Source organism: Nicotiana tabacum, chromosome 14 (assembly GCF_000715075.1).
Source record: "Nicotiana tabacum cultivar K326 chromosome 14, ASM71507v2, whole genome shotgun sequence".
NCBI lineage: Eukaryota > Viridiplantae > Streptophyta > Magnoliopsida > Solanales > Solanaceae > Nicotiana > Nicotiana tabacum.
The window spans coordinates 5573555-5598493 of NC_134093.1; the positions used below are offsets into that span (position 1 = coordinate 5573555).

The following is a 24939-nucleotide window of genomic DNA, read 5'->3' on the forward strand; positions in this document are numbered from 1 at the left end:
TTGAATTTGTTGAGCAATAACAGCACCAGCTCGAACAATCTCTTTCCCTGAAGTACCTTGATCTTGTTGAACATTACCAGAACCAACTGGAACAATTTCTTTTCCAATTTGACCTTGCACGGCAACCTGCTTTGCACCATTATTCACACGATTATCCTTAACTTCTTTTCACTGTTCTCTAATATTCCCAACCACTTTTCCACTAGGTAGGATCGTAATTGGAGCCTTTGTATTATTGTTAGCATCTCCCTTGGCAATAGTATTTTGCTTCTCTTTATCATTCTCCACAAATAATTTTGGATGCAATCTCCAACATGTTTCCTCATTATGACCTTGTAGCTTGCACTCCTTGCAGTACTTAGGAATATAGTCATACTGAACTTTCACCCATTCAGTTCGAACACTGCCAGTAGCTTCATCTTCGATATCCATTCTAACTCTTTTGGGCAACTCATCTAGCAGATCCACCTGGACTTTAACCCTTGCACAACCTGGCCTAGTCTTATTAACAGTAGCCATATCTAAATGTAACGGTGTGCCCACAGCTGATGCTAAAGAAAATAAGCACTCCTTGACAAAGAATATAGGTAACAAATTTGGAAAGGAGATCCGTGCCATTACTTTAGGAGTTTCTTCACCAAGTTTAAACTTAGTATCATAGATTAAAGGATGCATTTGATATTCATAACCATCCTTAGCTTTCAAATTGTACGCACCTTTAGAAGTAAGATTAGCATAATCCTCAAGCAATGTTAATATGATTAAAAAATGATGATCCCTAAGCAAACCAATATTACATTCACCTTGTATTCCACATTGAGCAGGAAGGATTCGATGTATCTCTTGCAAGTCTGGCCAACCATAGGAAAATGTTTCCAGCACTACATATTGTAATCCCTCGATGATGTTCATTCTTTCAACTTCTGCTTCTGTCCACTTGATTAATGGCTATCCATGAAGATACGTAACAGATTTTATGGGGATTGGCTCGACAGTTTTTGAGCTTGAGGACGTCGCGTGCATGGAACTATTTAATGCTTTTGGTTTTAGTGTATGGCTGTAATCTAATGGCTAGGTATTGGTGTTTGTTGTATTATGGGTTGTGGCGATGGAAAGGGGAGGCACACCAGTCGGAACAGTAGGCTGGCCGCCGGCCATAGCGGCCATTGAAGCTCAAATTCTTTGGTCGCTCAAAGTTTCTCCAGAGCTTCTCTCTCCACTGTAGCGGATAGGTTTTATGGTGCTAATTCAGAAATTAGGTTTTATTTTTTTATTTTATTTTTTTTCTTTTTCCCTTTCTATTTTATTTTCGTTATTAGTTTACTTCTTTTCAAGATTTTTTTTGTAGTACCTAAAAAGTTGGAGAAGATACTGTAGATATTGAACTCTAAATGGTGTGAAGATAGAGTACAACCAGCCTAACAAAATGGTTGATGAGTTAGAAGCTGAATATTATCAGCGGTCTGCTATGTGTTTTAAATACGGTAGAAATCATCTAAGGGTTGACTGTCAAACAGTTATTTATTCTTCATATGGTTCGTATTTTGAACAATCTCACTCTTCTTTTAGTTCGTACAGGTATGAGAATTCATATGGGCACAATCTTGACTCTGGTTGGGATGAATACCCTTATTATAGTGAAAGCAAAGTGAGACAACCACCTCAAGGGGAGAATGATAGTTTGGAAGAGCTTATGTATAAGTTCATAAATAAGCCGGTAGAGAGATTTACACAAGATGATGAAGCCATTAACAACCTAATAATGAAAGTGAGTTAAATAATAAGTACACTTTCAGAAAGCTCATTGCGTTGTAATGGGGAATATATGGAGGAGATAACCTGCGAGAATGAGCCTACTTAAGAGGATGAGCGTCTACATAGGGAGATTTCCACGGTACAACAAGAGTTTGATTCAACTGAGATGATCGAGAATAAGGTCCTGGTTGAGTGTTAAGCAACGGAAGAACAGTTCAAACCTCCATCCACCTTTCCACATTTGCATCCTTTAATAGAAGAGAATGAGAAACGAATGGTCTTGGACATACCAGAAGAATATTCATTTAACCTTTCTTCCTTGTTTTCTTATTCTAAACTTGATCATGTGAATTTTATTTTTGGGGATTTACATGAATATGTATGGATTGATCCTGTAAAAGAATGCAGAAACAAGTTAAGGATGATCCTGAATGAGCAATTCACCGCTCAAGATAATGACAAGAAAGAAAGAAAAGAGCGGGTCTTGCAGGTATCCTCAAAAGAATTGAGTTTAATGAGCTCCATAAAGAATCCCAAGGAGCGAAAACGAGGAATGAACTCAGAATTAGGGGTGGAGTTCATAAGTTCTCGAAAAAGAAGAAAATTCAGGGAAGTTTCCTTTACCTTATGCTTTTTAATTGTGTGTCATGGGACATACCACAACTTAAAGTGTGGGGTAGGGGGATATTTGTATGTTGAATGTATATGTATTTTAGCGCTTGTTAATTTTAGTAGTTAGAGATAGAAAAAATTGAAAAAATTGAAAAAAATTAAAAAATTTTATTTTTCCCGACGATGGATATCATTCGACGGGTTTCTTGAGGGATTAAAGTCGAAAGAAAAATACAAAAAGATTTTCTTTTGGTAGTTAGTGTAATAATTCTCCCTTGGTTTTTCTTTGTGCCGCGGTTCATTTCCAAGGATTTTGTTTGAACCGGGTGTAGTTAGTTTTTATTTTTGTTAGAAGTAGGAAACCTTGTGCTATGGTTTGAAATGAAAACAATATCTCTTGACTTTGTTATGCCTTGAGAATAGTGAGTTCTTTAGTGTGACGCTTAGGCTCAGGTTTTTACTCTTGTATAAGTACCTTAAATTATATGATCTTAACTTTGCTTAACTGCTTTGACTAGAGTGTCTTGATGAATCCAATCTTGAGTGAGTTATGTGCCATGTGTGTGAGGTTTGTGTATTTTGTGCATTGCATTTGATGTCTAGAACTTTCCATGTATGTTTGCAAAGAGAAATAGTAGTTTTGTTCAGTCTTGGAAGTGATTTAGGCATTTTTTTGTTGAGTCAGTTATATTCTATTACCCACTTAATTGTTATGTATCTTAGTTAACCCCTTTGAGCATGTAATCATGTTTCTTTGGCAACCACATTACAAGTCTTACCCAATTGTTTGAATTGACAATCTATTTGAACCATTTACCTCTTGTGAGCACTTGAAATTATATGAACTTTATAAAAGTTGAAATGTGGGGTGGTTAGTTTGGCTTTTGAGTGAAAGTAATGAAATAAGGAGAAAGGTGGACTTTTTAAAAAAAAATATATAAGAGCCACTTGAATTGAAAAAGAAAAAGTAAAAATTTATGTAGTTGTATGATTGTGAAAAATGATCTTTGATAAGTGGTAACTCTTGATGTATTTGTGCTTAAAGAAGTTGGGAGTTAATGTATATTGATGTGAAGGTGGAGTATTTGTCTAACATAAGTGTGGGGTTTTAAATGTTAAAGTATATGTATTAAAGTGCTTAGGGAGGTGTAGTCACTCTTATATCTAAATGTATCATACCCGTCCCGCAGCCTACATTACAACCAGTTAAAAGTCCTACTTGATCCTTGACTGAATGAGCTCAATTAGTAGAGTAGTACACTATGGGCAAGACTATGATGCATCTTTTATGGCACATGAATGTCGTTTCTGAGAGTGAGTGAATTCTTTCTATCTTGAGTTCCTAATTGTTCTTGAATTTTATTGTTTGTGGAACTACTCTCTTTTGTTGTGTGAGGGAACTTGATTCATGAAGGGAAGGTAATGCCGTTGACCTCTATGTTAGAGTAAGTGAATGAGTTGTGAATAATGCGCGGTACTTGTGAGTCAAATCTTGAGGTGAAGATGTTACACTATTGTGCTTAGTCTATTTTAAATATTCTTGGTGTGATGAGGTAGGAGAATTGCTTAGTAAAGTTGTGTCTATATAAAGTGTGGTTTGATTGCTCGAGGATGAGCAATGGTTTAAGTATGGGGTGTTGATGGTAGGCTATAAGCTCATGTTTTAGTCGATTTTTACATTCCAATTTAATGCACTTTAGTTGAGTTTGAGCTTTAATCGCTAGTGTTTTGCACTAATTATGTGGTTTATGCCTTGTAGGAGTGATTCCGAGCTATGTAGATATTATGGAATGCATTCAAGTGATTTAGAGTTTTGAAGTCTGAGTTAAAGCCCAAGTAATTAATCCGGGATCGTGTTCGGGGATCAACAGATGATAGTTAAGAACGAACGAAGAATCGAGCAGGCATATTGCGCAGTGTCTAGTTAAATGAACATAACTTTTGGCTCGGAACTCCGTTTGGGCTCTACAATATATTGTTGGAAATATAATTCAAAGAGCTACAGGTTTCATGTTTTACGTCATTTCAAATTCCCAACATAAAAGTGTGAAAAGTGAGCAGCAAGTGCGCGGCCGCGCACTGACCGCGCATATGGGACAGAACAGTGTGAAAAGTGCGCGGCCAAGTGGGCGGGCACACTTCCAGGTGCGCGGCCACGCACGTCCAACTCTGAAAAAGTGTCATTTCTCGCGTAGGATAAGGTGTATTTATTTGAGCCCGAACCTACTTGGTATATATACATGAAAAAACGGTATTTTAAGGACTTTTGACATAATTTAAACCTAAGGAAGCTAAGGAGAAGAGGGAGAAGCAAGAGCACAAGGATTTCACCATTCATCGTCACTCAAGACAAGGGTTTGGATGTTTTATGTTTTTCTTTGACTTAAACTTTATTGTGATGAATTTCTCCATATCCATGGAGTAATTCTTCCTTAGGGAGATGGATTTGGTGTTTTGAGAATTGTTTGTGGATATTAACTCTAGTTTTATATATTGAATTGTTTTGGGTATTTTTATTGTTACATATATATTCACTTATTTATGTAGTCGAAAGAGGCATAATTTTTTATATTCTGCATTATCTTATTGGTTGAATTCATTGATTCTCGTTAGTAATCGAAAGAGGCTAGTTGAATTAATGTTTAGACCTAGTTAGGAGGATAATAGAAAGAGGTTCTCCTAAGGATCAATCCAATATGAATTCTTGCATATATTCACCAAGCTTAACTTAGTTCATATTGTAAGGTTGAGACTTAATCGAGAGAGAAGTTTCTACTGAATATTTGAACATAATAGAGTGAATTCGAGAGACTCACTTGAACCATAGAAGTGAAGTAACTAGAGTTAATTCCCAAACAAGTATCTTACACCTATCCAATCAATCCCTATTTTCTCCATTTGATATCTTCTTGCTTACTCTTGTTGCGATTGTCATTAGCCAATAGTTTAGACTTTTAGTAAATTTTAGTTTTAAATCACACAACTTTAAATTGTTGATCATCTTGGATAGCAATTAAAACTAGAAGCTACGAAAACACTGTTTAAATTCAATCTATGTGGATACGATATTTTCTATACTATATTCGACAAGCGAGCATAATTTTGTGTTGTGTTTTTAGCTAGTTATTTGTTATTTTCCATGTATTTTCCATGTCTTAGAGAAACTGAGTTATGACTCATATTGAAAATCATGTTTAGGCATATGCTGGTATTATTGGGGCCCACTAAGGTCATTTCTGTTGTTGAGTTATATGTTTAAATTATAATTTCATACTCAGTCATATTCATTCATTTCATATCGTATCTCAGTCTCTGTTACCATTCATTGACACATTATATCATCATTTTTGGGCTGATTTTCATGACATTTTGAGCCTGAGAGACTAGAGAGATTGATGACTGAGTGAGGTCGAGGGCCTGATTGTGTGGATATTTATGGGATCGGGCTGCACGCTGTAACATCTTTATTGATTCATGCCATGATTGACTTATTATAGCGCTTGGGCTGGATCCGCCCCTCCGGAGTCTGCACACTCACAGTGAGCGCAGGTACCTACTGAGTACAAGTGCGAGTGCACTAGTAATTTGGGAGAATTGAGTGACTGTGAGGCATGAGTAACTGTGAGGACTGAGTGGCTGTGAAGCATGAGTGATTGTGAGGATTAAGTGAATGGGAGGACTGAGTGAATTAATACTTAAGGAGTGTGCATATGATTTTATCACTATGTTGCATTGCATTGGCATACACATTGAAATGTAGGCATAGAGATGTACTTTCCTCCTGCCATCCGATAATGCAATTTCTTATTGTGAAAGAAAGTTTTTAGAAAAAATCACAGTTTTCAAATTTACTCATATTTTTGGTGATTTCGGTGAATGATTTGGGTTTTACTATTGTATTTGAAAAAGGCATACTTATTTTTCCGGAAATTGTGAACGAGCGGAGTATCATATTTTGAGATATTACTTGCATTGTTTATTTATTTTGTTCTGAGTTGTTTCTTGATTGTCGGTGTTGGATTTTGACCTTTGCCCAAGCTCGTCACTACTTTTAACCTAAGGTTAGGTTTGTTACTTATTGAGTATATAGGGTCGGTTGTACTCATACTATACTTCTGCACCTTGCATACAGATTTTGGATATTGATGTTGATGTGTATGGCGGGAGCTGCCATTGAAGATGTACCAGTGATCCAGTCACAGCTGCGTCTTGTTCTTGGTAGCTTTAGAATTATTAATTTGTTCATATATATTTCAAACATATGATGTATTTTATTTCATACCAACTTTGAAAATTCTAAATCATAGAAGCTCATGATTTGTACTACATGTCCTTGGGGAATGTGGTATCAGTATTTTGGGATTTTTCTCTTAAACTTATTTTATTATGTTTCCAAATTTAAGGAATTTCGTGTTTTATTGGGGTTGTCGGCTTGCCTAGTATTACGATAGGCGTCATCATGACAGATGCGAATTTGGGTTGTGACACCAATTCCTTTAACTAACTTCTTTAATGGAGAACTAGGGTTTATCAAGTTCAACCCTCAACCACTAACTCATTTTAATAGCACCATAAATGTTATAAACATTCATGAATATATGTAATAGAGTAGGTTAAATTACTTTAATAGAATCAAATCTTGAAAATCTCCAATTCAGAGTTCTTGACAAATCGTGAAATTTTGGAGAAGAATCTATTAATTTCCAACGTGATCCCATGTTAATACCAATGTTAATATGGTGAAATTGACTACAACATACCCATAAAACCTCAACGATTGGAGTGTCCAAAAGGAACTTTTGGTTTCATGCCCTAGGGTTGAAAGATGAAAAAAATGAGCCAAATCGCATATTAGGACAGTAGCCATGCGCGCTTTCAAGGCCTAGCCTTATTTGCGCGCATGCCTAAAGTTTTCAGCAACTTCAGGGTGTCACGACACCATGCGTGCGTTCTGAGTCTTCCTGGGCTCACGCATAGATCCTTCGTGTTCTATATCCGGAAGCATATATACCTTGCCCTAGGCTCGCGCATAGATCCTCTGTGTTCCATATCTGGAAGCATATATACCTTGCCCTGAGCGCGCGCAAAACCTCTCACGGAATATTTTCCCGTTAAAAAAAAATGTGATTGAAATATATATACTTCAAATATATCTGCATTATTATCTTTAAGTTGAAGAAAGATTTTTGTTCTAATGTTTTGGCTTTACTATGCATGCAGGAGCATACGATGACATATATTCTATATATAGATGATCAATCCAAGTTCGAGGACGTTTGCAAAAGTGTTCCTATAATGGAAAGTTGGTGCAAACAATTCAGACTCATCTAATTAACCTAAATATACAATGGAGGTAGCACACAATTGATGAGTGTCTAAATTTGCAATTCTTTCATCAAACACATGGACACATACAAAATATTTATTAAGAATTGATAATAATATTAGAAATTTTGATCAAATTACTGAGTATTAAAGATTGACAATAATGTTTAAGTGTATTTAAATAATAATATGAAATTAAGAAGTTAAGATGTTTGTAAGGAAAATGACTTCGTCCAAAATAAGAGATTATTATTTTCCCCAAATTTTGGTGAAAATTGTTTTTCTTGAAAATTTCGTGCAGAAAAACATACCATCTTCTTATACTGAAAGTTATTTTCCGTCATACCAAACATACCATTAATTCATTCATCCTTTCAGACAAATTAGGTGCAGAAATAGAGAGAGAAGTTGGCTTTTCAGACACGCCTAAAGCTACATGATGTGCAGTGATGCATCATACTTGCGAGAACTACACAGAATCTGATCTTTGTATAACATTGTCTCTTCTTGAAACCGACTATAGAAAAAGAAGGGGGGGGAAAAGTCGAATATAATTCAGTGTTCAGTAATTACGCATGTAATTTGGTTCCTTAAAGGTTAAGGATGGGGGAAGAGTAGGGAGAAGAAAAGAGAAATTTATTGGTCGTATTAATAATTTTGATTTTACTTATCGACAATTTTTAATATCTTGTTCATTCGCAATAAATGTGGTTTTTTGAGGAAAATATATTATTTCACTAATTAAGGAATAGGTATCTAACATGATCATAGGTTTTCGTATCAATTTCTGCAGAGATCTCCAGATCGCAAGTCTTGCGATACTAAACTATATTTCTGTTATTTAAGGAGAGTGTACAGGCAGACGTCATTTTCCAACTTTCACAATGTTCTCGTGATTACGCAGGTAATTGGTTCATTACTAGTTAAGGGTGGGGAAGAGTAGGGAGGAGCAAAGAGAAATTTATTAGTCGTATTAATAATTCTGATTTTATGCTTGCCTTGAGCCGAAGGTTTATCGAAAACAATCTCTCTACCTGCACAGGGTATGATAAGATGTACATACACACTACTCTTCCCAAATCCCACTTGTGGGATTTCACTAAGTAGTTGTTGTTATATTAATAATTCTGATTTTACATATCGACATTTTTTAATATCTTGTTCATTCGCAATAAATATGCTTTTGAGGAAAAGATACTATTTCACCAATCAAGGAAAAGGTATCTAATATGATCATTAGGTTTTCGTATCTGTTTCCGCAGAGATCTGCAGATCGTAAGTCATTATGAACTTCGCGACACTGGACTATATTCCGTCATTTCCGAAAAGTGTACGGACAATCGTCATTTCCTCCTTTTACAATATTCTCATGAAGTTGTTCACGAATCAAAGTCTGAATGTTCTTTTGAAATCTCGTTATTCTATTCCTAAGTTAAGTAACTCTCTTGAACCATCCACCATATACATAGTACATTTACATATCGACAATCTTTAATATAATAAATATATTTTTCGAGGAAAAGATACTATTTCACCAATCAAGGAATAGATATCTAATATGAATATAAGGTTTCCGTATCCGTTTCTGCAGAGATCTCCGGTAAGTCATTATTATCTTTGCGATACTGGACTATATTTCCGTTATTTTCGAAAAGTGTACGGGCAGACATCATTTCTTCCTTTTACAATATTCTTATAAAGTTGCTCACGAATCAAAGTGTGAATGTTCTTTTGAAGTCTCACTATTTTATTCCCTAAGTTAAGTAAATCTCTTGAACGATCCACCATATACATTTATATATTGTTTTGGACTAAGCTAAAAAAAAATGACTATTTCAATGATGACCCTCCATAGATTAACCTAAATAAGCCACGGCTAAAGTTGCAAAAAAAAAAATAAATAAATTGAATACCACTTGAAGGCTTATCTACTTTGATTGCTTAGGCTAATTAATCACTTAAACCTCCCATTTCGTTTGACATTATAACACCATTTCCCCTATATAGTATAATATATTACAAACCTTGTTTTAATTGAGTAATCGAATTCATTTTTATCCATTTTGATAATATTTAATTTAGTACATAAAACACATGATGTGTTTATTTGACTATGTGAGGTCATTGCATATCTAATCATTAGCTTAAAGGTATATATATATATATATATATATATATACCCCTGCATTTTAATACAAGATCTATTTATAGAAGACATTTGAAGTTAACATTTGGAAGTGACACAACAAAATGATACCCTTTCTACTCTTAGTATCTCTTCCTATCATTCTCTTTTTTCTTCTTCTCAAAGCCAAAATAGGTAGAAATAGTATTCTACCACCAGGTCCTTTAGGTTTACCATACATTGGAAATTTGCATCAATATGATAGTTTAACCACTCATATCTATTTTTGGAAACTTTCCAAGAAATATGGTAAAATCTTCTCATTAAAACTTGCTTCTGCTAATGTGGTAGTAGTTTCTTCAGCAAAATTAGCAAAAGAGGTAACAAAAACACAAGATTTAGCATTTTGTAGTAGACCTTCTGTTCTTTGCCAACAAAAATTATCTTACAATAGTTATGATATTGCACTTGCACCTTATAGTGACTATTGGAGAGAAATGAGAAAGATATGTATTATTCATCTATTTAGTCTCAAAAAAGTTCAATCTTTTAGCCCGATTCGCGAAGATGAAGTTTCAAGAATGATCAAGAAAATATCAAAACAAGCTAAAAATTCACAAATTACCAATTTGAGTAGTATATTGGTTTCAATAACTAGTACAATTATTTGTAGAGGTGCTTTTGGTATTAGATATGATGAAGAAGCACAAGAAAGGAGGAAATTTGATGAACTTTTGACAGAGACACAAGCATTGTTGGCAGGGTTTTTTTTCTCTGATTATTTTCCTTTTTTATTTTGGTTTGATAAAATTTCTGGAAAAATAAATAGACTTGAAAAGAATTTCAAATATTTAGATGAGTTTTATGAAGGACTTATTGAGCAGCATCTCAATCCCAATAGGCCAAAATCAATGGAAGGAGATATTCTTGATCTTTTGCTCCAATTAAAGAAAGAGCATTCAACTCCAATCAACATCACTTTTGACAATATAAAGGCAATTCTCATGGTAAGTAATCATTTTTCTATAAATATATACACCGACACTGTAAAGAATTTTTACGTCATTAATCTACTATTTAATTGCTTATATTCTTTATTACCTTATATTACGCTGCAGATTAATTTAACGTGATGGTGTAAAACACCGGTTTACCTAAATTAAACTCATACATAATTACAGTCAAACCTCTCTATAACATCATCTCTATATTACATCCATTCACTATAAAATTCAAGTTTTCTTGGAACCGATTTTTATGTTATGTTATAATATATATTCTCTATAATAGCACTTCACTGTAGAAGCCAAAACATATCGGAACAAACGAGGCTATTATAAAGAGGTTTGACTGCATGTGCATGCATGCATACACAACTGCTTATCTATATTTCTAATGAAGTGATATATATATATATACTCATTTTTTTCCTCTCAATTTTATTATTTTGTAGAATATATTTGTTGCTGGAACAGACACTGTCGCGATTTCATTAGTTTGGGCAATGACAGCCTTGATAAAGAACCCAAAAGCCATAAAGAAAGTTCAAGAAGAAATTAGAAAATCAGTTGGAAAGAAAGGAATGGTAAATGAAGATGATATACAAAATTTTCACTATCTTAAAGCAGTGATAAAGGAGACATTTAGATTGTATCCTCCAGCTCCAACTCTTTTGGCAAGAGAAACAATTCAAAATTCCATACTAGAAGGGTATAAAATTCCACCAAAAACTATTATTTACGTTAATTATTGGGCTATCGCGAGGGATCCTGAATACTGGGAAAATCCAGAAGAATTTATACCAGAGAGATTTTTGAATAGCAATATCGATTACAAGGGCCAAGATTTTGAGTTTATTCCATTTGGAGCAGGCAGGAGAGTTTGCCCAGGTATTCAGTGACGGTTGTATAATTTAAAGGATGAGTTTTATTCATGAAAATGTTAAAAGTAATAGAAATATAATTAAATATCACGTTTTTAACTCATTTTTAACGAGTTCAGAATCTTGAATTTATAAAGTTCAAATCTTGAATTTGCTTTGCAGGTATTGCACTTAGTGTTGCAACTTTGGAGCTTATACTTTCAAACCTTGTTTATGCATTTGATTGGGAGTTGCCTTGTGATATGAAGAAAGAAGACATTGACACTGATGTTTTGCCTGGACTTACTATGCACAAGAAAAATGCCCTTTGCCTTGTCCCTAAATATTATCTGTAGACCTAGTCATATATGAGTTTTTGCACTTTCTTTCTGTTTAAGGTTGTCAAATTAGGTTTAAAATAAAAGAAACACCTCTAATTCTCATCTGTAAATGGTGTAGTTTATGATGGACAATAAGGAGCTAGCAGCGGCGTGTGGATGCAGCCCATAGCCTTGCTCCTATGTGCTTTCCTATCTTGTTTCTTACTATCACATCTATATTACCTATCTTGTTTGTTACTATCAAATCTATGTTTACACTGGCAAATGCTTCCCTTTTTAGTTCATTTCCTTTTGGGGTGGCAAACGGGCGGGTCGGGATCGGATATGGGCGGGTCGAAAACGGGTAATGCAAAAAAATAAAAATAATAATCCGACCCCGTCCATATTTAATACGGATAAAATACAAGTTAACCAGCGGATAGTATGAAAGCCTATATTATCCATGACTTCTTGAATATGATCACTTTTGGGAGAATTCCTAGTCTCCCAAACTTGAAGAATTCCTAATTTGAAGTTTTACAAATGTAAAAGTTAAACACATTAGTTATTTATTTTCTAAGCGGATAATATGATTTTTATCCATATTTGACCCGTTTTTAAAAAGTTCATTATCCAACCCATTTTTTAATGGATAATATGGGTGGATAATTATTTCTTTTAACCATTTTGCCACTACTAATTTCCTTTGATAAGATTTTGCATTTAGCTCCACATAGGAATTAGGTGTTTTGTATATAAACAACAACAACATCAACAACAAGCCTAGTGTAATCCCACAAGTAGAGTCTCCTAGTCTCTCAAACACAGGAATCCCCAACTTGAAACTTTACAAATGTAAAAGTTAAACTCATAGTTATCCATTGATTATTCATTTTCTAAGCGGATAATATGACTTTAATCTATATTTGACCCGTTTTTAAAAAGTTCATTATCTAACCAATTTTTTAATGGATAATATGGGTGGATAACTGTTTTCTTTTAACCATTTTGCCACCACTAATTTCCTTTAATAAGATTTTCCGTCTAGCTCCACATAGGAATTAGGTGTTTTGTCTATAAACAACATCAACATCAACAAGCCTAGTGTAATCCCACAAGTGGAGTCTCGAAAGAGTAGTGTATACGCAGACCTTACCGCTACCTTTAGAAGGTAGAGAGACTGTTTTTCCGATAGACCCTCGGCACGTATTTCGTCTATAAAGAAATCGAAAAAAAGGTGAGTGTTTTTTCCTACCATAATAATACAGAATGCTATGGTATATCATATGAAGCAAAAGACAACTGCATGCAGGAGAAACCTATGCATCTTAACATCCAAATGTACATTGTAGAAGCAAAGATATGACTTAGAAGCTACACAAACTCCTGCAGTTGAATCAATAATGTCTGAGGAGTTCACAGCACATAATAAGAGAGAAGTGCATAGCCGAATTTACGTACAATACATGATGAGTTTAAGAAAACGAACGAAGAAAACTATGCGTCTTGATGTACTGAAGAGCAACAAACAAATGGTACCCAATACGGTTTCGTCTTCCTCTTTTCCTTCTTAATGTCAACTGGATACCTCGCGGGAGAATTCCATTCTTTCTCCGCCTCCTTACTCGCGGCAGCCTGCTCAGTTGGTGCCTCCGAGCTTAGAATAGAGTTCACTGTCGTCACGGTTGTAGCCCCATTCTTCTTAGTGGCAGCAGTTTCATCTTTCTGGTTAACAGAAGGCACTTGTTTTGTGTTTGGAGATTTGGCTTCACCGAGTAGATTTTTCAATGGAGTGTGTTGCTTCCCTGTGCTCCAGTTTGTTACTTTTGCAATTATCTCCTCATTCTTCTTTCTCCCTTGAGATTCATTCACCACGTTGGTAATAGAAGGGAACCACCCGGCTTTTAGAGCTTCCGTTTTGGGCTGTTGAGCGATAAGCTGTGCTTCAATCTCGGAAGCAGAAGCTTTCTTGTCGGCGTTTTCTCTGGATTCAACCAATGTCATGAAAGACGGAGGCTCGTAAACATCTGGCTTATCAGGATGCCGCTCCTCAGCTCCAGAAGTTGGTTTCTGCAAGACACGCTCCGATTTCTCGCGAGTATCAGTTGCTTCGGCATCAGGAACAGCTGTCGACTCCGACTGGGTGGAAAGCACTGTTTCATCACAAATAGCAGAATCTATTATTAGATTGGAGGAAAATACATCCTCAATAACAAAAAGCAACAAAAAATTAACTTCCAATAAGCTGGTTTAATGATATCTATACAAAGAAAACAGAAGTGATTATACCTGAAACAGAACCCCAGTTGGCATCTAGGCTATCGGCTCTGCTGCTCGAATTCGTTGATATATCCACTGCAGAAACCGTGTCGTTCTGTTTAATGAGCTTGTCATTACCCTCATTCAGTGAGGCTGATGAAATGACCCCAGTGGCATTCTTAAGGCCATCTCCTGCATGGAAGTTATCAACAACGCGACCGTTCAAATCAGTATCGACAACCAAACCAGCTGGCTCTTTCACATCACAATCACTAATTATTTGGGAATCCAATCCAGTTGCACTGGTAGGCTCCAACGCTTTGGCATTGTTGCTTACTTTGCTGTCTTCGGAGGCTTCATGAAAAATTTCATCTCTGCTTTCATGCACAGTCGTGACTGTAACTATAACAGGGTCATTATGCCCTCCAACTGAGCAGATAGTTTTATCACCTTCAAAAACTCCTTCTAGCTTTTCCTTAGTTCTTTCTTTCTCAGTTTCACCCCCAGTTACAATTGGCTGTTCAGTTCTAGCCTTTTCATGTTCGTCATGGTCACTTCCTCCAAGAGTGACCGTAGTTTGATTAGCTTCAGATAAACAAGAAGTGTCTACAACGGTTGTTTCCTTGTTTGCAAGAAGCTCATTTTCTGGATGTCCACCCTTGTTCTCTTCTTCCATGGTAAAAATTGTTTCGGTTCTTTCGATTACAGGATCATCAACTTTTGTTGTTTGCTTGGCTTCTTCCTGAACAGATGAAGTAATGGTGTTCGTATCTGAGTGGTCGGTCGGGGAACCTGAAGGAAGAGAATTCTTTAAAGAGTCACCATCGATAGAAACAGGTTCAGGTTCAGAAGAGCAGAGTACTTCAGAAGAGCCAAGATCCAACGGCAAACTAGACTTGAACTTATTGTAGTCTTTGAAGTCTTTAAGCAAGAAGAGTTCAGGGTTGTCTGACGCAGGTAAATCTTTTGCCAAAGACACCACATGCACATCTTCCCTCACTTCCTCAGTTTTGGATGAGTCGGAAAACTCTGTTTGACTACCACCATCTATTTCCTTGGAAGAATCAGCTTCCAATTCCAACATAGGGACATTAGGCGCCTGTACAAGAGGTGAAAGTTCAACGGAGATTCTCTGTTTGTCCTCCACCTTATCGGGTTGCTCACACTCCTTATCAATGTTCTCATCAGCCATAGCTTTAACACCAGCTTCAGACAAGTCCAGTTTCAAGTCCACAGAATCAGGATTTTCATTCTCATCATGCTGTAGTTTGGCTTCAATCGGAACACTAACTGTAGCTTGCTCATCTGCCTCAAGTAAATCAGACGGGAAGTTTAAAGGGTCTGAATTTTTCCCCTCTGCCTCCTGTGGCGTTGACTCATAACTTGCATTATTTGATGTCTTTCCATCTGTATCAGATACTGCTGATTGAGAGACTTCGACAGCAACACCGACAGCATCAACTAAACCTTCACCGGTATTAATATCTTCTATCTCCTTCAAATCGCTTGGCTGCCCAGAAGACATCTGCACGTGTCTGGCTTCAATAGATTCAGTTGTATTATTCTCCTGCAGAGAAGCATCCACTGGTATCTCTGACTTAATAGGGTCGCAATCAATCTTTGTACCGAAAGATTCAGCTACTTCTGGCTGATTGATTGCACTTTCAAATGATTCGAGATGATTCACTTCAGTCGCATGTCGGGCATCATTTGAGGATCCTGAAATACCTACAACCATGAAAGTGCACCCCAAATTGGCAAAAACCACATTACATGTAATTAACGAACAAAATGCAGCTTTCAAATGTGAAGGCAGATTGCTAAACCTAAATAGCAGAATGACAAAAATCAAAGATCCTAAAAATTTAATATATGTAAATAAAGGTTGTCGTAATGACATAAAATCGAACTGGCGGCCAGCAGATTACAAGGACATAATTCTCTCCAAAAAATAAATAAATAATTGAAGGATGCTCTCCTCTGACCTCCATACAATATCACAATGTAGGACTGGTTCACACGGTTGAATTCATAACATCATATTACCATTCATTAAAAGAGCAAGTTCAAAGGATGTTCTGCAGTTCAGATAAACTACCACTCCAAGTACCCACCGCCCACCCAACAGAGGGAAAGGACAAACTCATTGCATGAAAGTAAAAGAAAAGAACAACTGAATTGGTTAGAATATCTTCATTTTAGGCACTCAAGGATGTGGCCTAGTGGTCAATGAAGTGGGTGAGAACCCTGAGGTCTCAAGTTCAAATCCCAGCGGAGGCAAAAAACACTAGGTGATTTCTTCCTATCTATCCAAACCTTGTTGGATAGAGTTACCTAGTACCTGTTGTTGGTGGGAGGTGGCAGGTATCCCGTGGAATTAGTCGAGGTGCGCGCAAGCTCGCCTGGACACCACGTATATAAAAAAAATATCTTCATTTTAGCATCAATCCATTCTTGATCATCATTTCTTCCAATCTCACCGAATAGCCTAATAGAAATTGATTGTAAAGGAAAAGGCGTGCGGTAAAAACATGTCGGGTTTTGGTACTCCCTAAATTGCTTTAAACACATCTTTCACTGTCTTGGTGGTTTCCTGATCACATAATATTGGGCAATTCCAACTCCTCAAGGAGCAACTCCTCCTCAGGAGGACCTAAGAAACAGGCCACATGGCGATACGACAATTCAGAACAAATTTATGCTGAAAATTGTGGATTGACCTGAAATAAATGTCTTCAAAGGCACAGCTACTGTGTCCGGCATAAATAGCCGATTCAGGAAATATGACAAAGGGAATTTAATGGTCGTCATAGAGCTTAGAGACAAGTACAAAAACAAGGATTTAAAATATCCAGTATAAATTTAATTTAAACCACCTTGACACAATGGAAATAAATACTTTGAGAAATTAAGCAAAGTTGTTCATAAAATAATTAAATTACTCGAGGAACATCTATCTAACACTGCCCCTTTCAGTGTTTAATGTGTTTTTTTAGTTGAATCAATACAAGTAAACTTCATCCCGTCCATCTCATTTAGAATTCATCAAAAGAATTTGTAGACACAACCATTTTGGCTCACCAATTACCAAAAGTAGCAGGGGAAATTAATTTCCTAACAAGGGAAAAAGGAAAGTTAGATGCAGAAACAAGATTCTAATTAAAGGAAAGAACTAAAATGGCATTACTTTGAACTTTGACCAGTTGAGGTATCTAGCTTCTACTATTTGCAGACATCAACGGACAACAAGAACAACAACAACAAACCCAGTGATTTCCCACAAGTGGGGTATGGGGAGGAAAGTGCGTACGCAGACCTTACCCCTACCATGGGAGGGCAGAGACGCTGTTTTCAACGGACATCAACGGACCTATCTATATTAATTCAACCAAATCTAGTCCTTTGTAAACGCCACTCTTTGTCCTTATCACCTAATTATATCATTTCTCCCGTTGAATTAAATCAAGAATTTATTTTATACCCAAAACCTTATTCTCCAATCAAAATGATTAAAAATTTCTTAGAAGGTTCTTCTATGAAGACATACATACTCCACATGCCATATTTTCAGGAGAGCTTTCATTTGCCCTTGTTTACAGCGAGTTTGTCGTGCATGAGCTGCCATACGTGTTTTATCATTTATGACGAATATCCTCAAAGTCTAACATGTTTCATGCACTACTCGTCACAATCCCACGTGAATCCCCAAGTAGGAAAAAGAAAAAGACAAGAAATAAAGAATCAACCTCCCCTGAATGAGAGATTGTCTTTTCCCTACTCTGCGAAAGGTCATTTGACGACAAACACAGAATCAGGATGAAATCAGGAAAAGCTTGCAAACCATAATAATATATACATTGCTAAGTACAACTAGATACAGCACATTTGAGAAGCCATTGATCTAGCATAAATACCTCCAGTTGAATCGGCCTTCAATAACTCATCATCAACTCTTTTCACGTTCGATCTCAAACTTTTGACACCCTCCGGATGCTCTTCCAACCCAGGGCTAATCCCGCTATCAGAAAACTCCGTAACCGCATCAGAGAAAGTTTCATCTTCTGATCTATATGATTTGTCACTAATACCACTAATCTCTTTAACAATTGTCTTTCCAACGATAGGACCTAAAACCAAAAAAACAAGATCAACATAAAACACAAGAATTCAGCTGAAAAGAGAAACTAAACTACATTCGTGCAGAAGGCTCGAGATTTACTCACTTGGAGTTTGCTGATCCCCGTCCGAGTGGTGCTCGTCGTCGGAAACAGACGAATGGGTAGAATTATCTGCTGTTTCAGATTCACTAAGCTTATATCCTTCAATTTTTCCACAGACTTTCTTGTGTGATCTTCTGTGTCTAGCACTAGGATGTGGATTTGGAAAAGGCCACCCGCATTTATGACACAAATGCGGTGCATGATTCTCAGGCCCTGAATGTAAGAAACCTCAGTTTCACAAAAAATTATACATGAAAATACAAAGATTAACAGAGCAAAAACAAGAAATAATGCTACAAATAATTACACCCTGAAGAGTATGAACTACACATGTCTGATTATATCTGTGTACATGCTTTTAAGATTAAATAAAACCCCATTTCACAACTCACAACACACACAAAAAAAAAACATAAATTAAACATTGAAAATTAAAAAGATTCATAGAGCAATAACAGGAAATGATGCTTAATAAGTATATTAAAATCAATCACTAACCAAAATTTCACACATTAATAGATACACATATCTTCAAAAATCAAAAGAAAACCCCATTTCCCAACACCCAATAAACTAAAAAAAACCATAAACAAAAACAAAATTCACAGAACAATTAAACATAAATGAAACTAAACATATTTTACCACTCTCATACTCATGTTGACCAAAAGTCAAGATTTTGACCAGTACATGACTTGATACTACAGAAAGGCAATTAGCACAAAAAACAAAAAGTACCAAATAAAGTATGAGAAATGTAGATTCTTCAGCAAACCCTTAAAACCCCTAATCAAGAAACTATATACAAAGAAAAATAAAAAATTTAAATAAAAAAAACAAGATTTCAGTAACCCAAATGAGAAAAGGAAGATATTAACCTGATGGGGTAGTAAATTTGTGATCTTGGCTTTCCATAAAGCAAGAAAATGAGTGAAAAAAACAGCAAGAGAAGTGAAACCTGGAGATGAACAAGTCTGCAGTACGGACAAAAAAAGAAAAGGTTTTGTTAACTAAAAGGAGAAGAAATGTGAAAGAAAGACTTTATTAGTCTTTAGGAGTTATTAAAGTTGGAAAAGTATATGATATTGACAAAGAGGTGGGTGTGATTGGCGGGGTGGGGTGGGGTTTGGGGGTGGGGGGTTGATGATGAGAATGGATAATATTGCAACATGTGAGTGTGTGTGTTATAAAAAACAGTAAATTTGCGATACCTGTCTTTTAACTAGAACTAGAATCCTATGCTTTGGAATCTTCCGGTATGATTGAATGAGTCAAGTTGTGTGCTTGGAATGGTTGTACATTAATGAGATTCATGCTTTTTAATAGATGAAAAAAGGTAGGTACAAGATATTACGCATTCACGCAAGGTCCGGAAAAAGTCGCACCACAAGGGTGTAATGTAGATAATCTATAATTATGAGTTAAATTTGCAGTGTTTCTGGCTTCCTATCAAAGTTTATAATATTATAAATTAATTATTATTTTTTCCATCTCAATTTATTTGATAAATTCAAATTTTAAGAGTTACACGAATTTTTCTTTAATTACGATTTCTTCATATGCTTTGCAAATATTTTGAATTATTAACTACTGTGACTTATAATACTTTGATATAATTTTTAAAAATATAAATTTTGTTTTTAAAAAATTAAAGATTCTATGTTCGAATTCGAATTAAAATTGAGAAGGTTGACTCTCATATACGTAAAAAGAAATTGAGATATAGTACAATATTTTATAGTTTCTTGATATTTGTGAGACTCTTATGGATTATTTCCTTATCTGATATGGAATAAAATTAAAGTATAGGGATTTATAGAATGTTTGGGTTGTTTTGGTAAGAAATGAAGGAATACAAATTATTTCTTTTTTTAAGTTTGGTAAGGAAATTAAAAAGAAACTAAAAGTAGATGAGTTAGATCGTATCAAATTTGTTGAATAATATCAAGATGAAGTTGATGAATTGCAAATGCAACTCAATGGCATGCGTAAATCCACCAGTCATAGTTCTGTAAAGTCGAACCAGGCAACTTACAAGTCAACTGGAGAAGGGCTTGCCAGAACAGAGTCCACTAGTACCAACACAAATGGGAGAACCAAAAATGGATCAAGTCCTACGTGTCACCACTGTAATAAAAATGGACACAAATATTCCTTTTGTCGATTTCGTAAGCCAAATGTCTCAGAATGGATTTGGAAACCCCAAAAATAATCATGAATCTAGTAATACTAACCAATAAGGACCCAAACAAGCTTGGGTACCTAAAAGAAAGTGATAATTATATTTTGTAGGAAAACCACAGAAGGAGTCACGAAGGAAAATGGTACTTGGATAGTGCGTGTTCCAGTCACATGACAGGTGATAAAAACCTGTTTAAAGAAGTTACAAAAATAGATGGAGGAAATGTCAAATTTGGTGATGACTCAAAAGGAAAGATGGTCGGTACCGGAACAGTTCCTTTCAATAATTACTGTGATATCACTGAAGTTTATCTTGTTGACGGACTTAACTACAACCTTCTAGAGTATAAGTCAGCTATGTGACTCAGGGTATGAAGTAAAGTTCAAGAAAACAGGCTTTGCTATTGAAGATGAGACAGTTAAAATAATCCTCCCAGGTAAAAGGTATGGAAATGTTTATATTCTTGATGGTTTTGAAAATATAGATGGTCATATTTGCTTAACGTCCATATCTGATGATCCATGGTTATGGCATAAGAAACTTGGCCATGCAAGCATGCATTTGATAGAAAAACTTTTCAAGCATGATTTAGTTATTGGTTTACCCAAACTCAATTTTTCTAGAAATCATGTATGTGATGCATGTCAGATTGGTAAACAAACTAGAAATTCTTTCAAAAACAAAGATGTTGTATCCACTTCAAAACCCTTGCAATTGCTTCATATGGACTTATTTGGACCTACTAGAACTGCTAGCATTGGAGGAAAACGATATGCATTTGTTATTGTTGATGATTACTCATGTTTTACTTGGGTAATTTTTCTATCTCACAAAGATGAAGCTTTGAAAAATTTCGAGATCTTCTGTAAAAAGGTCGAAAGAGAAAAGGGATATCTTATTACAACTATTCAAAGTGATCACAGAGGAGAATTTGAAAGCAGAGCATTTGAAGATTTTTGTAACGATCAAGGATACACTCACAACTTCTCTGCTCCAAGGTCACCCCAACAGAATGGAGTTTTTGAAAGGAAAAATAGGACTTTACAGGATATGCAAGAACTATGATACTAGAATATTCACTGCCAAATTACTTTTGGGCAGAAGGAGTAAGTACAGCTTGTCACATTCTCAATCGATGTCTCATAAGACCCATCCTGAGGAAGACTCCATGTGAACTGTGGAAAGGTAAACGACCCAATATAAGTTACTTTCATTCTTTTGGAAGCAAGTGTTTCATTCATAATAATGGTAAGGACAATCTTGTAAAATTCGATCCAAGAAATGACGAAGGTATTTTTCTGGGTTATTCATTGAATAGTAGATCAATCTATAATAAACGCACGTTGTGTGTAGAAGAGTCAGTACATGTTATCCTTGATGAGAATAACACTTCGTCCAAGAAAGGAATTACTGCAGGTGATGAAGATCAAACACAGGTAATTCAGGAGACAAACAAATCTCAAGAGTCAACTAATAAACCTGACAGTGTGGTAGAGTCAACTAATGAGATTAGCAACAGTCAATCAGAACCTCCAGAGGAGTCAACTACTCATACAATTCGTCCAAATGAATGGAGAAGCGAACGGGAATATCCTCAAAAGTTCATCATAGGGGATCTAAGCGAAGGAATAAAAATAGGGGAGCTCTCAAGAAAAAAGCTAACATAGCATTGATTTCCCAGATTGAGCCAAAGAAAATAGAGGAAGCTTTTGAAAGACTCAAGCTGGCTGCAAGCAATGCAAGAAGAGCTAGATCAATTCGACAAAAATCAAGTATGGAAACTGATGCCCAAGCCTGAAAATGCTCCCGTAATTGGAACAAAGTGGGTTTTCAGAAATAAGCTGAATGGGGATGGAAAAATTGTGAGAAACAAAGCCAGATTAGTTGCTCAAGGATACTCTCAACAAGAAGGAGTCGACTATAACGAAACCTTCGCTCTAGTAGCTCGACTAGAATCTATACGAATTCTTCTTGCATATGCATCCTTTAAAAGATTCGGGATGTTCCAGGTGGATGTTTTGAATGATTTCATTGAAGAGGAGGTATCCGTGAAACAACCTCCTAGATTTGAAGATTTAAAGTTTCCCTACCATGTGTATAAACTGACCAAAGCGTTGTATGGACTGAAACAAGCTCCACGAGCATGGTACGAAAGACCTAGCTCATTTTTTATTGATCACGAATTTACAAGAGGTAAAGTAGATACTACCCTGTTTATTAAAAGATCATCAGAAGGTAATCTCATTATTCAAGTTTACGTTGATGATATTATTTTTGGTAGCGCTAATCCTCTTTGTGCAAGAAATTTTCAAATCTTATGCAAAGTGAGTTTGAAATGAGTATGATGGGGGAGCTAACGTTCTTTCTTGGACTTCAAATTCAACAATCTGAAGAAGGAACGTTCATATGTTAGACAAAATATACAAATGAGTTGATTCAAAAGTTCGGTATGAGCAATGCCAAAGCTATTGGCACACCAATGAGTCCTTCAACCAGTCTTGACAAAGATGAACAGGGAAATCCTATTGATGAAACTAAGTATCGTGGAATGATTGGCTCACTTCTTTATCTAACTGCTAGTCGATCGGATATTATGTTTAGTGTTTGTAAATATGACATGTTTCAGTCAGCTCCTAAAGAATCACATCTGACTACAGTAAAGAGAATTATTCGATATCTTATTTGAACTGTCTCTCATGGATTGTGGTATCCACACTCTAATAATTTTAAACTATAAGGTTTTTCATATGCTGATCTTGCAGGTGATAAGGAAGACAGAAAAAGTACCAGTGGAACATGCCAACTACTTGGAAAGGCACTGATATCTTGGAACAGTAAAAAGTAAGGATCAGTCGCATTATCCACAACTGAGGCTGAGTATATCGCCATTGGACAATGTTGTGCACAATTACTATGGATATCTCATCAATTGGGTGACTATGAATTATTCTTTAAACCCATACCAATTGTCTGTGATAACTCTAGTGTTATATGTCTCTCAAAAAATCCTGTGCATCATTCTAGGGCAAAGCATATAGACATCAAGCATCATTTTATTAGAGATCATGTCCTTAAGGGAAATATAGAACTATCTTTTGTTAGAACTACTGATTAATTAGCGGATATTTTTACTAAGCATTTACTAGAGGACAGATTCTGCTTTTTAAGAGAATTACTTGGTATTACTTGTATTAATCATTAATATTAGGACCTATGTATTACTATATGGCTAATGCTCATTTTTTAATCATTAATTGCTCCTCCGAGTTCCCTTCCTTTTCCTCTCTTTTCACATCAGTTGCAGAGTTCAAAGAAGGAAAACCAATCATCACGTCTGATCACTGACACCCCTTCATTTTCAGTACTCAACCGTCAGAAACCCTTCTTTTAATACCTGAAACCCCTTTTCAATCTCCATCGTCTCTATCGCCTAGAAACCATCTCTAAAAACTTTCCTCAACCAAAGCTTTTCCATGGTCAAACACTCCAAAAATCCCTCAGCCTCTACCAGGAAGAGTACTCGCTCAAGAGCAAAACCCCATTCTCAGCCTCCAGAACAAGTAGACCTAGGGTCCGACCATTCAGAAGGTTTTGCCTCCTCTCAGGCGGACCTCTCAGATCATTCTCATACTTCAGGAGAAAAAGTCTTGGGAAAAAGACCTATGGAAGACCCCCCTAAATCCTTTACTCCAAAGAAGTCAAAAATAGATTTCTCCAGCTCTTTAGAGTCTGGCCTAAATTTCTGGGATTCTCCAAACATGGATTTTTTCATCGCTTTGAAAGACAAGCCAATTGCTCATGGGAGGGTAGTCAACCTTGATGACATGGAAGCCCTAAATTGTAAGGTAAAAGATTTGTTCGTCTATCAAGGCTGGTCAAAATTCTTTTTTGTTCCCCTTCCTAAAGTTTATGAACCCCTAGTGAAAATATTTTATGCAAATCTTTGCTCTAGTAAGTCTGACAAGTTGGAATCCTTAGTGTTAGGGAAGCGCATTGTTCTTGATTGTGCCATGTTTGACTTAATTTTTTAGTGTAAGTGTTCTGGTTTTCCCATACTTTTCAAAAATTACTGGCCTGATGATTTTGAAATCTCTTTTGATCAAGCAAAATGGTGTATTGCTGAGTGTCCATCTGAATCTCTCCCAAATCAGTTAGGTCCAAGTGATGTTAGTTTTGAAACTCGTGTTCTAGCCCACATTATTGCAACTACTCTGCTTTCTCGTACTGGTTCTTTCTCAACCTTCTCTCAAAGAGATACTTTTCTTGTCTATTGCCTTGTG

At 35.9% G+C, this 24939-nt stretch overlaps 2 protein-coding genes across 3 annotated transcripts; one reads left to right on the top strand and one right to left on the bottom strand.

Moving 5' to 3' along the window:
- The first annotated feature begins 9911 nt into the window (after positions 1-9911).
- LOC107778237 (6,7,8-trihydroxycoumarin synthase-like) lies at positions 9912-12083 on the top strand. The gene is made up of 3 exons (XM_075230358.1): positions 9912-10824; positions 11271-11706; positions 11862-12083. The coding sequence occupies exons 1-3, from the start codon at positions 9943-9945 to the stop codon at positions 12032-12034; spliced, it is 1491 nt and encodes a 496-aa protein (XP_075086459.1). The 5' UTR covers positions 9912-9942; the 3' UTR covers positions 12035-12083.
- Positions 12084-13309: 1226 nt separating this feature from the next.
- LOC107778230 (uncharacterized) lies at positions 13310-19533 on the bottom strand. Of its 2 annotated transcripts, none has more exons than XM_016598439.2 (5): positions 19356-19533; positions 18481-18690; positions 18172-18384; positions 14288-15985; positions 13310-14151 (listed from the first exon to the last, which is right to left on the bottom strand). In XM_016598439.2, exons 1-5 carry the CDS (start codon positions 19390-19392, stop codon positions 13496-13498), a joined length of 2814 nt encoding a protein of 937 aa, XP_016453925.1. In that variant the 5' UTR covers positions 19393-19533; the 3' UTR covers positions 13310-13495. The 2 variants fall into 2 exon arrangements, with proteins under 2 accessions (XP_016453925.1, XP_016453926.1); XM_016598440.2 differs by having other exon boundaries at positions 14288-15976; positions 19356-19527.
- Positions 19534-24939: the final 5406 nt, after the last annotated feature.